General features: G+C 46.9%; 1 protein-coding gene across 4 annotated transcripts in view; it reads right to left on the reverse strand.

Annotated features, from left to right (window-relative positions):
* Positions 1–520: 520 nt before the first annotated feature.
* SMARCC1 (SWI/SNF related BAF chromatin remodeling complex subunit C1) overlaps positions 521–14467 on the reverse strand; it is a 139479-nt gene continuing 125532 nt past the window's right edge. For all 4 annotated transcript variants that reach the window (XM_075923022.2, XM_075923023.2, XM_075923024.2 and 1 more), the window contains 2 exons: positions 4795–4971; positions 521–2324 (listed from right to left, as the gene is read on the reverse strand). In XM_075923022.2, coding sequence (XP_075779137.2) covers positions 2236–2324; positions 4795–4971 — 266 coding nt within the window. In that variant the 3' untranslated portion in view covers positions 521–2235. The remainder of the gene's footprint in view (positions 2325–4794; positions 4972–14467) is intronic.

The raw sequence follows: 14467 nt of genomic DNA on the forward strand, positions 1-14467 counted from the left end.
CATTGGAAAAAGCCCTCCCTTACTTGTCTGAACTACTTTGATGCCTCCTCATCTCAACTGAGTAATGAGCTTAACTTGTAAATACTTAGCTGTAGCCAACGCATTATCTAAAAACAATTTGACACCCAATTAAAATGGATTTCAGGAGATCTACATCACTGAATATTGTGCACCAGAATTTACTTCAGCTCCCCACAGATATGCAAAGCAGCTTTGTACAAAAGACCAGGTTTTTTTATTTCACAAAATTGGGTGGCTGTGTACATAGGATCAGATGAAAAAGTGGCCACACGTATTTATACAGAAACACAACAGCGTTAAGAATTCAGGTACTTTGTAGGATCATCACTAGTACAGTAAAAAATAGTCTCCATCTGGATCCTTTAAATTTGAAATTGATCACACTAAAAACAACCTGAGGTTATTCTAAACTGGACCATGGCCTGAACCGGATTTCCATGCTCGCTCCAAATACCCTGCAGGTAACAGTAACATTTGGAATGGATTTTTTTAGATGAAAGGTGGGAGGGAGGGAGGGAGGGGAAGCCCTGACTCTCTGCTAGGCACTGTAGGTTCTTAGAGCTTGACAATGGAAAGTGTTCTTCCTACACACCGGAAGTCACAAGGCCAAGTACAATGGTATGAGCATGAAGCAGATGTGCAGACAGCCCCCCCATAGGTATGTCACACATGTGAACACGTTCTCAGGGCTTGGAAAGTTCAACCGTTAACGTTTCAAGGCATCAAGCACTTGAGTGCTCTTCAAGGCAAGTCTGCATTTGTTTTGCTTTATGAAATAGCTCTGCGGGTTGCAGAGCCTCTGGGCAACCTCTCCCACGCTCCGCCCACTAGTGAAATCACTGCGGTCAAGCTTTGAAACCAACAGCCCACCTTCTACCCCGGATCATGGAAATCCGCCCCCAAAGGATCCTACGCAACACCCCTGGCGAGGAGGCTTGTCAGACAGCTCTCCCTGGAAGGAGAGGGTCTGAATCATGCAGAGAATGTGAACCATGCAGTCGTTAATGAAAGGCTAGGAGCAGCATTTGGCAGTCCAAACTCAACCCATACTAATGGCATGGGATTGGTCTTCTCAATTGCCCCTAATCACAGAACATGCTCAGAGTCAACTGCCAAGCCTGTTCCCCCACAGCCCTGCAAAGAATGGAATGATAACGCTCCGCTAGTGGAGAGAGAAGCATGAATGGAGGAGCGAGTGTTCTTCTATCCTAGTCCAGAAAGAAAAAGTACCACGTTCACTGAATTCTGCCCACCCCGGCTGTCTGCAAGAGGTAGTTCTGGCGTTCACACCCCCAGCCATCCCAACCCAATCCCATACACTAGCACTTCATTGTTATCTACTATATTTTTTTAAGTTCAATTTTAAAAGAAAAAAGTATAAGCTCCAAAAAGAGAGAGGGACTAAAATTTGTTTTATTCCTCAGTTGGCTACTGCACCAAACTACTCAGAAGGAAGAGGATTTAACTACAAACTTCTCCTTCCAACTAAACCCAAAATAAAATATAAACTGGAGCAATAAAGCTCAGATGGAGTGATTTTATTCTAACTGATTCACTCCTGGCTCTATTCACATAGGATCAATATTTTCTTTAATAAGTTAGCAAGGCAGCCTGGGGGCTCAGCTATTGACCTTAATGATTATCTACTTGTAATGAATACGGTCAGAATTAATGCAGCTTCCCCTCTAAAGCAGTGGAAGGAGAACTCCTCCTTCACTCTCCTTATGTGCTCAAGCCATTGGTTTGCTCTGTTTGATCTTGGTGCCTTGCACGTTACAAGTATATTACACCTCAGAGACCAAGGATGGAAATGCCACCCACCACATACTAATATTCATTATCACCTTCAACCCAAAGCCCCTCCCTGCCTCTAAACACAATCCAAAGATTCAACGGCAGAAACACCGAGATCAAGGGAAACCAGAGCAGAGCACTCACTCCAGAGGGTAAACAGACGAAAGTGTGAAGGACTTCCTGCCAGCCATACAGAGGTACTGTGATTACTGCTCTCTGCGTTCAGTGTAAGTGCTGCCCAAAGGAGTACAGCCAAATAATGACAGACTATAAAGTCTGTGAGGGGGGGAGGAGGTCCAGGCAGGCTGACAGGAGACCAATCCCCCTGAAAAGAACAGAAGGAAACTGAGGAAATCCATTTTTGGTCACCACTATCGCGGTTCTGGGATCAGATCTAGAAGTTGCTTGTTGCTGGTGGAGTTAGGGAGCTGCTGAGGCTGGTGTTGCTCCTGCGGGTGGTGGAGTAACCCCATCAGTCGGTGGCGGTGGCTGCTGCGATGGAGGGGGGTCTGCAAATACAGTGGAGAGAAACACATGAGCACCAGAAGCACGGGAAGTACCAAAATGAATCAAGAAGTTCACATTACACATATGAAACTTGGCTCTTCTCTTTTTGAAATCCAGCTATGTGAAGCAGTGGCACATGGCTTCCCGAGGGAAACAGAGCAGGGACTAGCAAGGGAATTATTCCGCACTAGCTCCCGGAGACATCCTTGACCCTCTGGGGCCTTTCCCATTCTATGGCTGACACTTGGCATTTGCACTGCGCTTTTCACCCCCTGTACAGATTCACTTCCTCTGCTCGCTCTACCTTTCATCGAGTGGGTGACGGAGGCAGCTTCAGTGAGTTGTCAGACCTGGGTTTATCATTTCACTGTTCCATTTGCTCAGTCCTGAGTTCAAACCATTAGCTCAGCCTGTCTGTTTAAACCAGATAAAACAACACACTTTGCAAGCAGAGCTCTGCACACGCAGAGGCAAGAAGCCTTGTCAGTTCCAACACAGGCACGGCCCTAACGATGTGGCCCAGTGGGGAGAGAACGAGGGTTGGCACAAGGGGCAGGTTTCAGGCACAGTGAAATGTGCTAATGGCATAAGATGGGTTATTCAGGGGAGAGAGTAGGAATCAAGGCGCGGAAGAAGAGAAGGGGAAGTAAATGAAGCACAGAGGAGACGCTGCCACTGGGGGAGCTCCTGTTATAGGGGAGAAGGAAACAAATGGGGGAGCAGACAAATCCACTTCTCTTTACAGTAGTTACCATCAGAGAGTCAGCATTTCCCAACAACGCCCTTGCACCCGTATCTTTGCTGACAGGCAACTGTCACAGTCTCAGGTCCCACCATGTATGTGACGACTCAAAAAGGTGACATTTTAGGAGCACAGGAATGACACACTAGCTCAGACCAGTGGCTCATCCCATCCCTTATCCCAGCAGCGCAAGGAGCCCCACCTTGTACTACAGGTTGAATTTCTGTGGTTTGGGACTCTCTGGTCCGGAAGGATCACGGATGTTTCAGGACTAGAAAGCCCCAGCAACAGAGGTGGCTGGCGGCTTGGAGAGGAGCGTGCCCGGTGAGACCAGCGGGCAGCGGAGCCCGAGGGCACAAGAGCCTGCAGCCAGTGGGGCAGTGAAACCGGCGCGAAGGGGAGGAGGGAGCACAGCTCAAGGGGCAGTGGAGCCTGTAGCAAGCTGGGTTTCCAGGAGCTCCAGCAGGGCGGCTGGGCTGCCATGAGGTTGGCGGGGCCCCAGGAGCTCCGGTGGGGCGGAGGGGCTGCCATGAGGTTGGCAGGGTCCCAGGAGCTCTGGCAGGGCGGAGGGGCTGCCATGAGGTTGGCGGGGCCCCAGGAGCTCTGGCAGGGTGGAGGGGCTGCCATGAGGTTGGCGGGGCCCCAGGAGCTCCGGCAGGGCGGAGGGGCTGCCATGAGGTTGGCGGGGCCCCAGGAGCTCTGGCAGGGCGGAGGGGCTGCCATGAGGTTGGCGGGGCCCCAGGAGCTCCGGCAGGGCGGAGGGGCTGCCATGAGGTTGGCGGGGTCCCAGGAGCTCTGGCAGGGCGGAGGGGCTGCCATGAGGTTGGCGGGTCCCCAGGAGCTCCGGCGGGGCGGAGGGGCTGCCATGAGGCCGGCAAGGCCCCAGGAGCTCCAGTGGGGATGCCGCAGTTCACAGGGCTGGGAGCTCTGGCAAGGCTGCTGCAGCTTGTGGGGAGGCTGGCGAGAGAAGCCTTAGTGACTGGGGAGAGGAGCCCAGTGGGGAGGCTGGCGCACTCCTTCCCAGACCTCCCCTAGTTCAGAAAACTCCCTTGTCCAGAACCAGTCAGGTCCTGTGGGTACCAGATCAGGGAGGTCCAACCTGTAGAAGCATGTCCCTGCTTTTCTGGGGAAGGTGGGGACTTACGGGTATGGATAATGTCTGCGTCTCCTGCAGCTGTTCAAGTAACCTCCATGCCAAGTCTAAAGACTTTTGGGTGTGGTTTTTGGCTGGTGCAAGCCTTTATACCGTCAATCAGCCAAGCCATGTGGATTTACACCAGCTGAGGATATGGGCCATAGGTTTTTTAACTAGCTTCCTCTTCTTTTAAATCTCCACTTTTCTGAAGAGGAAATTCAGTGATAGTTTTTGGTATCATGCGGCTGCACTCAATTGTGCCATGGTCCCTATTAATAGTCCGTTATGTCCTGAAGCCATCCCTGGGTATGATTTTGGATTAAGCTGTGATTGATTTTCATGGTGACCACAGTGCCTCACAACCTTCACAAAGGGACAACAGGACATGCAGTGCTGCTTAAGGGGGAGAGAGAGACTTAAATCTTCTAACATCCCTTTGACAGAGATTTTTGGCTGCTAAAAACATCCAGATCTGATGGTTCCCACAGCTCACAAAAAGAGTTTAAGCTACAATCGCTTTTCCAGTAATGAGACCAGCAATTGAAAAAAAACACTTAGTACATGTAGACAGAGCTAATGCTGAAAGCTCACTTACACATGCCATTTGGAGCTGCTAGGGGAACACGAGGTCCAATAATGTTTCCTGATATTGGTGGCATGCCAGATGCGGGAGGGCCACCACTGGACGGGTGGATGTTGGCTGACACAGAGGGCATCATTCGGCCTGGCATGGCTTGCCCAGGTATCATTGAACCTGGCCCTGGCATCTGTCCTGTAGGGGCATTAAAGAGAGACCGCAATGAAACTCAGTTACAATATACACGTGAATAGAAAAGGGTAAACATGGCCTAATTGTTCTCTGAGCAGGAAGAGAAAAATCTCGTGTGCTCAGATTCAACTCTGCGCTTCCACTCCAAATGCCATCTGCAACCATCCCAAAGGAAAAGCCTCCCCCGACTGAACAACACTCTCCTTTCCGGAGGAAATGCTGTGAGATCCTGACGTTGCTAAAACCTTATCACACAACAGGCAACTAGAGAAGATTGTTCACTGTTGCCTCTAGAAACGGATGGGATCTTGGCAAAGTGATGCTAGTGGCCATGTGAAGACGTACTACCAACTGCACAGGGAGAACAAGGCTTCAAAACAGCAAAGCACTCAGGAAAAAGGGCAGGGACAAGGACTAATGGATTAATTTAACAGCAGAGCTGCAGTCACGCAGCTATAAATTACACCTGCACAATGTAAAACACATTCGACCTCAGTACAAGGAAGGTTTTTAATAAACCTCTGTGGGCACAGCCCCTCCCCCCCCTCCCCCAGTGGTTTAAATGTAAGAGCATTAAGGGAAATGGTGTCAAAAGACCTATAATTCACTGACTGGATTTTGAAACCCGACTTGAGGAGAGCAGTCCATAATCCATTGTATTTACTTCTGCAGGAGTCAATGCACGTATATTTTATATCCATAAAACTTTAGTTGAGGCAGCAGCCACTAGCCATGGATTGTAGCTACTTACAAACGTGAGTGTTACTTTAAAAGATCCCTTCCATACCAGACCACACAGTAATTATGCAAAATATAAGATCTGATTACAGAATCCCTTAAACATAGCCCCACACCCACCTTCTACAAACCACCATGTGTAAAAAACAGCATCATGATGAAATGTAAAAGCCAAGGAAATTCACAGGTCTGTACTTAGCACTGCAAGTGAATAACTAGCCACAAAGATAGATATGTCTGTAATGCCTGCTTAAAAACAGTTCCTTACCTTAACTGTTGTTCTTCGAGTGATTGCTCACGTCCATTCCATGTAGGTGTGTGCATGTTGTGTGCACGTCGATGGAAGTTTTTCCCTTAGTACCACCCGCTGGGCCAGCAGGGGAGCCGCCTGGAGTGGTGCCACTATATCGGCTAATATATACCCCTGCTGGCCCTCCACCCTCTCAGTTCCTTCTTACCAGACTACTCCAAAGAAGGCGGTGGGAGGGATTTGGAACGGACATGAGCAACACATCCCGAAGAACCACAGTTCCGAAGGTAAGTCACCATTTTTAGTTCTTTGAGTCACTGCTCATGTCCATTCCACGTAGGTGACTCCAAAGCAGAAACCCCAGGAGGCGGGGTCGGCGTTCTAACCTTCTGCTGAGTGGAGGACAGCCTTGCCCAGAGCCGCATCCCTCCAGCATGCTGAATCAGAGCATAACGGTTGGCAAAACTATGATTGAACACCATGAGGCAGCGCTGCAGATGTCCGGAATAGGGACCTGAGCCAGAAAGGCAGTAGAGGAGGCCTGCGCTCTAGTGGATTGGGCTGGGAGAGGAGGGACTGGAACTCCAGCCAGACTATAGCACTTCCTGATGTAGGAGGTTATCCATGAAGAAATTCTCTGGGTGGAAACTGGCTGGTCCTTGATCCTCTCCGCGATTGCCCCAAACAACTGTGGGGACTTATGAAAAGGCTTAGTTCTGTCCAAATAAAAAGCCAATGCTCTCCTAACATCTGGAGTGTGTAAGGGCTGTTCTTTCCTGGAAGCGTGGGGCTTCAGGTAAAAAACTGGGAGAGAAATGCCCTGGGAGACCCCACTGTCAGCAGGAAGGAGGGATGGGGGCATAACCTGACCTTATCCCTGAAAAAGACCTTGTGGGGGGTCTGAGGTAAGGGCCGGTAACTCTGACACCTGTCTGGCCGATGTATGGCCACAAGGAACCTCCAGGAGAGGTGTAACAACAAACGTGTTGCCATAGGCTGGAAGGGGGCCCTGTGAGCCTGTTCAGGACCACGTTAAGGTCCCACCGAGGGACAGGTTGACGGACACGCTGGTAAAACCTGTCCAGCCCCTTCAGAAACCAATTGACCGTGGGGCGCATGAAATGCCTCGTGCTCCAGGGGCCTGGGCGAAAGCAGAAATAGCCGCCACGTGAACCCTGACTGATGGAGAGGGCAGCCCCTGGACCGTGAGCTCAAGGAGACAGCTCTTTAAGCAAGCTTTGTGGGGGTCCCCACAGGATGCAGGGCTTGAAGTTTTGGGGTCCGGGCATGTCCTGTAGCAGGAGTTGGGAACACAAAGTGAGTCCCCACATCAGAGCGAACTACTTACACTGGCAACTATTTACAGAGATAACGAGAACAATTACCAGGAACACTAACTAATCTACAAAAACCAACCGGGTGAGAACTGCTGGAGTGCTGGCAGAGCAAGTGCAGAGCACAATGATCCTCACAAGTGATAGGAAGGAATTGGGGCGGGGGGGGGGGGGGAGCAGGGGTACATATTAGTAGATACAGCTTCAGAATGCCAGAACTGGTTGCTGACCCATTGGGGTTGGAGGGACCAAAAGGGAGAGAAGGTCCCATGGTACCTGAAAACCCCTGGGGTCAATGATACTGGCAGTCCCCTGGCACTGCGTTGGCTTCCTGGTTTCCTGAACAACAGTTCTGACTGGGAAAGGACTAATGTCACACACAGGTATCTCTGCTATGCTTGAATTCACAAGGCTTGGGGCAACTTCCCTCAAATATCATTTAGCAACTTTCTCTGCTTCCTACACCTGGAGCAAAAATTCTCTTACCCTACATTTCCTGTTTCCTACTCCCCTCCCCCACCTACCTATCACCCCATACTTATGGGTCCACCCTCTGAGCCCTTTCATTCCAGCACCTTCAGACATTCTTAAGGCATCCCTTTATCTAGGAGGGCAAGTGAACTTAGTGTCTTGATGGCTGCTTCCCCCTGAACAGTGGTTACAGAGACAAAGTTGTCATGAACCTGCATCCTAGTTTTATACGTAAAGCTGTCTCAGATTTTCACCTGTCATAGTTGTATCTTCTTCATTGTCTTTATCCCCAGCCCCATGGTTACCCAGGAGAATGCAGTTTGTGCTCATGGGATGCTATTTACAATGGTCCAAACAGACTCTTAGCGGCTTACAGGAAGAGAGAAAGAGTGTGGCCAATCCTTAGCCGGGAAGACATCATTCATAGAGGCTGAAGGCACATGTCACTAGTGTCACAGCTACCTTTGTAATTTGTCTGTCAGATTCCTCTGGTAGAGATTTGCAAAGCAGCAGCATGGAGTGAGATGGATATGTTCTCCACACACTATCCGTTGGAATAGGCATCACATTCTGATACTTGATTTGGTAGAGAATTGCTACAGTTCATTTTTGGCTTGAATTTCCCCGCTGTCACTGTCCTCTCCTGGGGGCACTGCTTGCTAATCTCCCATTAGTCGGAATACACAGAGGCATTTGAAAAGAGGGGTTAGTTACCTGTAATAGCCAGGGATATCAAACTAGCACAAGAGCGCTCCGGCATCCTCTAGTGGGCACAGCTTTTTATACAGCTCCCACAGTTCAGCACCAGAGGCATTAAAGAAAGCAGAGCCTTCAAAGGACAAATCTTTGATTAACTTCTGAAAGGCTGGAGCAAATCCAGATGTTTGGTACCCAGAGCATCTCCTTACAGCTATCCCAGTGGTCAGAGCATCTGAGGTGTCATAAGCTGCCTGCAGAGCATGACTGGTATCTTTCTTCCTACCACATCCAACTTATGTCCTTCCTTATTTGAGGGAGGAGATGGGGATGCTTTTTTCCCTTTGGACATTTCCTGTGCTCCAGAAATTGGCATGAAATTGGCAGATGGATGGTGAAACAAATATTGATGACTTTGTGGGTACACAAAGCACATTCTACTAGTCTGCTTACAAGCATGCCAGGAGAGCACATTGGAATAAGCCAAAATGTTCTTCACTGGATTAGGACCTCCTGGAAGGATTAACTGCAATTCTATAATGTCAGAGAGGATCATATAAATCAGGTGCTGAAAACCAATCTGTAATTGGAGAGTGTTGCTCATTCTTCCTGTTAGCTCCCAGAATTATATTTGATCATCTGGAGGAGATACAGAGGAAGCCCAAATTTGCATGCTGGCACTGAGGTACCTTCATTATTGTGCAAAATGGGCATGAGTAGCATGCCATGTTTCATTTAATCTGAGGGAGTTTCCTGCCAATCACAAACTTGCCACTCTTCTTGAGAAGGTTGAGCTATTGGTATCAGCATGGTCTGGAACACAGGCTTTCTTAAAGATAACAGCAATGGGGGAGGTTTGGTGCCCCGACAGCTTTCTACAGGGTGAAGGTATCTCCAGCTGAAGGAGAGTGTCAGTATTAGTACGAGAGCAGCTGATGGCACAGCACTGGGTTTCACAGTATCTAAGAGAGCCTTCATGGACCCCTTAATGTAGGGCCATTTGAGTAACTGAAGAAGCTCTGTATAATGTCCTTCCATTTCAATGGATTCTTAGCTGAAGGAATCCAAGTGGGCTTTCTGGAACAGCAGAATTTGCACTGGTGGTTCCAAGGAGAGTCAAGCAGCAGAGGCAAAGAAAAGAGATTTGACTGGGGTCCGCCAATGAGAGTAGAAAAAGTCAACAGAGGTCATACAGAGACACCAGGGATGCGTCTACAAAACTGAGCAATGAAGCCTCCAGTTAAGGAGAGATGTGTGCGGAAGGTGATGCCAGGAAACACGAGTAACTGGTGGAGAATGAGAATGTCACTACTTCTTTGAGTTGCTCCACAAGTTGGAATGCTCTCTCTTCTTGGCCCTGCAGGGCTCTTGTGGCAATCTGGAAGCCTGTGTTGACTGGCATTCATTCTACTGACACCAAAGATTTGGTGCAAACAGTGGAACAAATGCTGATGTGGTGCAAGTGCAGATTGCGTAATTGGAATACATGGTGCTGGACAGATGGGGGACTCAGACACTAGGCACTGGGCTCTGAGAATCTGACTTTCAGCCAAAAAATTAATGGAGGCAGAAGTGCTTAGATGTTTTTCATGTCATGTGACAGAAGACCTCAAAGCACAGAAGCAGACCTTAAATTTCCTGCAGAAATATGAGGACAATCCAACGGGAGGCTCATTGAAACCAAAGACATTTGGAGTCTGTGCTTTGTTTCTCAAAGAGTATAAGCATGGTGAATCATTCATTGGGAAACTACTCACATTTCTCCCAGGCACATAAGCCACCAAAAATGCGTATTTGTCGCAGGAAAACGGCTGAACAGGTAATGTACCTTTTGACCCCCAACATGGTTCAGGGAAAGAGATGACCTTGGGGTAACTGGAGGCCAATGGTCACAAATAACCTATTTGAAAAAAGAAAGTGGAACGCAAAGCTAGTTAGAAGAGGTAGATCCATTGGCTTGTGACCGAGGAACTAAGGTGGCTGGGAAGCGTGCTTCCTTATATCGAGCCAATTACATCATGTTTGTGAGAGAATGCCCCACCACCACCCCAGCACACGCAGATTTCTAAACAGCTGAGTGCCAGACACGCTGAAGCCCATTAGTGAGAATGCACAGAAGTCCTTTAAGAAGAGAGGATTAAGTTAACATAATACCCTAATGGCCAACTGCTCTAATAACTCTTCAAATCAAGATAAGCCTGAAATTGTCCTATCTTACGCCAATTTTCCTCATAACTGCAAACAGATTTGAAAAAAGTCAAAATGAAAAAATCAATTTTTTTTAATGGGAATATTTACACAAAAAGGAGTGAGATAACGAAATCCACCCATGCACACACTGAGCACAGCCTCTGGTCAGTGGCCTATAATGCAAATCTATGACATTTCCATCATCAAATATGAAAGAGCAGTAGCAGTCAACCAGAAAAGCTGTAGAGATTTGAGAATCCTCTTTCTCCTCCTCCAGCTCCCTGTCAGTTTCCACTCTGGTGACTGTGAACAGGTGTATATGAAAGACCATCACAATGCATCCTTGCCTCTCCAGTCAAGGATCTTTGAAGAGCTTACTGGAACATAAGAGTGGCAATACTGGGCCAGACTAAAGGCTCCGTATCCTGTCTTCTGACAGTGACCAATGATAGGTGCCCCAGAGGGAATGTAGAACAGGTAATTATCAACTGATGCATTCTCTGTTGCTCATTCCCAGTTTATGGCAAACAGAGACTAGGGAATCCATCCCTGCCCATCCTGGCTAATAGCCATTGAGTTTAATCTAGTTCTTTTTTGATCCCTGTTAAAGTCTTAGCCTTTACAACATACTTTGGCAAGGAGCTGCACAGGTTGACTGTGCACTGTGTGAAGAAATACTTCCTTTTGTTTTAAACCTGATGCCTATTAATCTCATTTGGTGACCCCTAGTTTGTGTGTTACGGGAAGGAGTAAATAGCACTTCCTTCTCTACTTTGTCTACACCAGTCAAGATTTAATAGACCTCTATCATATTCCCTTTAGTCTTTGTCAAGCTGAAAAGTCCCAGTCTTATTAATCTCTCCTCATTTGGAATCTGTTCTATATCCAAAATCATTTTTATTGACCTTTTCTAAACCTTTTCCAATTCCAATATACCTGCTACGAGATGGGGCAACCATATCTACATTCAATGGGGCAACCATCTACACACAATATTCAGGACATGGGTTTATCATGCATTTTTAGACACAATATAATATTTTCTATCCCTTTCTTAATGAATCCCAACATTCTGTTCACTTTTTTGATTGCCGCTGCCCACTGAGTGGATGTTTTCAAAGAACTATCTATAATGACTCCAAGATCTCTCTTGGGTGGCGGTAACTAATTTAGACCCCATAATTTTAAATGTATGGTTGGAATTATGTTTTCTAGAATGCATTCATTTACATTTATCAACATTAATTTCATCTGCCATTTTGTTACCCAGTTACCCAGGTTTAAGAGATCCCGTTGCAGCCTGCCTGAGATTTAACTATCTTGAGCAGTTTTGTATCATCTGCAAACTTTGCCATCTTCCTATTTACCCTTTTTCCAGATAATTTATGAATATGTTGAATAGGTTTGGTCCCAGTACAGACCTCTGGGGGTCACTATTAGTTACCACTCTCCATTCTGAAAACCAACCATTTATCCCTATCCTTTGTTTCCTATCTTTTGAGGATTTATCAATCCATGAGAGGACCTTCTCTCTTATTTCAGGACAGCTTACTTTGCTGAAGAGCCTTTGATGAGGGACCTTGCTAAAGGCTTTCTAAAAATTTAAGTATATATCCACTGGATCCCCCTTGTCCACATGCTTGTTGACCCCTTCAAAGAATTCTAGTTGATGGGAAATCATGCCTCACCCATGCTGCCTCTTCCACAATGGATTATGTTCAGCTATATAGAGATGGCAAACTCCCTGAAGACACTTGCCACAGGGTTCACTGAAGCCTTCCAAACTTTTGTGCGCATATTGGATGTAGTCCTTTATAGGTATGCACTCTATGGGCAAGTACAGTGCACATCACTTACAGCTGCAGACACCTGGAATCCGATTCCCCTCAAACAAGTGAATTAGCTTGTCTCATTCCATTCCCCTAACTAGACAGCAAGAGCCATGAACAGAGTTACCCCAGTCAGATAACAGAAGATTTAATCAGATTCAGCACGAAATGTACTGCAACTGGCATACACATCTGTTTTGGTCCAGGTCGCTTTCAGATGTGAAGGACAAGCAACAAGAGCACAATAGGCAGCAAGAGAGAAAGCTACAGACAGCCTGGGGCTGAGGGTTGAAATCAAAGCAATTTATTAGCATTCGAACCAAGTAAAAAATGTGTAGGATCAGAACAGCTCTATGAGATGACAGGGGGCCCCAGGACGAGAACACTTCCATTCTCTCACCATCAAAGACCGGCCTGCTTTTCCAGATCCTATCCATGCAAACATCAAAAGCGGAAGAGGGCGGATTAACCCACAGGCAGTTCCTGCTGCAAAGGGTTATTTTGTATTAGTATTTACTAGGGATGTAAAATCACGTGCAATTGCCTACCAGTTACACACATTGAACTAGTTAACCGATTAAAGGTGAACAAGTGGGTATCCCTTGCCTTAGGTGGGCCACAGTGCAGGGCACCCAGGCTCACCGTGGACAGAGACTGCTCCAGCCAGGATGCCAGAGCAGCCTCTGCCTGCAGTAGCGTCTCCCCCCTGCCCCCACCACCCCATGGGGCAGCCTATGTGAACCACAGCCAAATTTAACAGCATTTATGAACACAATTGTACTCTCACCCTATCCCTCAGCCACTGACTGTCACATGGAAAATGCAGATCATCCTTGCAGCAAAGCCCATTTGGAAACAAGAAGTCACAAGGTAAGCTGAGTTCAGCTGGTCAGTACCATGATTCAGGATTTTCCCCTACGTTGCAGGAGATGAGGGAGCTTATCTGGCTGGTGTCTTGTTATTAACATTTTGAAGCAAATCAGAGTAATGCAGAACTTAGATGAGACAAATCCTATTCCATTTAGCAATCTAGACAGGAGAACAGACCATTAACCTGAACCACCTGAGGAAGTAAACGTTTAGCTATGATAGTTCCTTCAAAGCATCCTGCAACCAAATTTACATTCCTCTGTTTCATTTGGAAGACAGGATCAGAATCCAAACTGATCTTGACAAACTGGAGCAATGGTCTGGAGTAACAAGGATGGAGTTTAATAAAGACAAATGCAAAGTGCTACATTTACAAAGGAATAATCAGCTGCACAAATACAAAATGGGGAACGAGTGCAGAGGAAGGAGTAGGGCAGCAAAGGATCTGGGGGTTACAGTGAGTTAAATATAAGACAACAATGTGATACTTAAAGCAAAAAAACCCAACATAATTCTGGGGTGAATTAGCAGGAATGCTGTAAGCAAGGCACAAGAAGTAATTCTGCTACTCTGCTTCGCACTGATTAGGCTGTCGTATTGTGTCTAGTAATGGGGACCACATTTCAAGAAACTGCAGTGTGTCCAAAAAAGAGCAAGAAGGATGACTAACGGTCTAGAACACATGACCTCTGAGGAAAGATTGAAAAAACGGGATTTGTTTAATCTGGAGAAGAAAGAATTAAAGGGGGACAACACAATAGCTGCCTTCAAAGGTTGTTATAAGGAGGAAGGTGATATTTTTTTCTCCTTAATCATCAAAGATAGGCCAAGAAGCAACAGGCTTAAATTGCAACAAGGGAGATTTAGGTCAGACATTAAGAAAAACTTCCTAAGTGTAGTGAAGCACCAGAACAAGTCACCAAGGGAGGTTTTTAAAATACTTAGTCCTGCCTTGAGTACAGGGTCTATCAAGGTGTCTTGCAGTCCCACATTTATGAGATTTCTATCTGTTCAACATCTTTAGAGCAATGAGCCCTTCAACAGCAGCTTGCTGCTTCATCGATTGCCTTTGCAATATAGCTCTTCTGCTGAAAACCAATACCAGAAAACATCAACAGCAG

Source organism: Pelodiscus sinensis, chromosome 2, assembly GCF_052426305.1.
Source record: "Pelodiscus sinensis isolate ZL-2025 chromosome 2, ASM5242630v1, whole genome shotgun sequence".
In the NCBI taxonomy this organism is placed as follows: Eukaryota; Metazoa; Chordata; order Testudines; family Trionychidae; genus Pelodiscus; species Pelodiscus sinensis.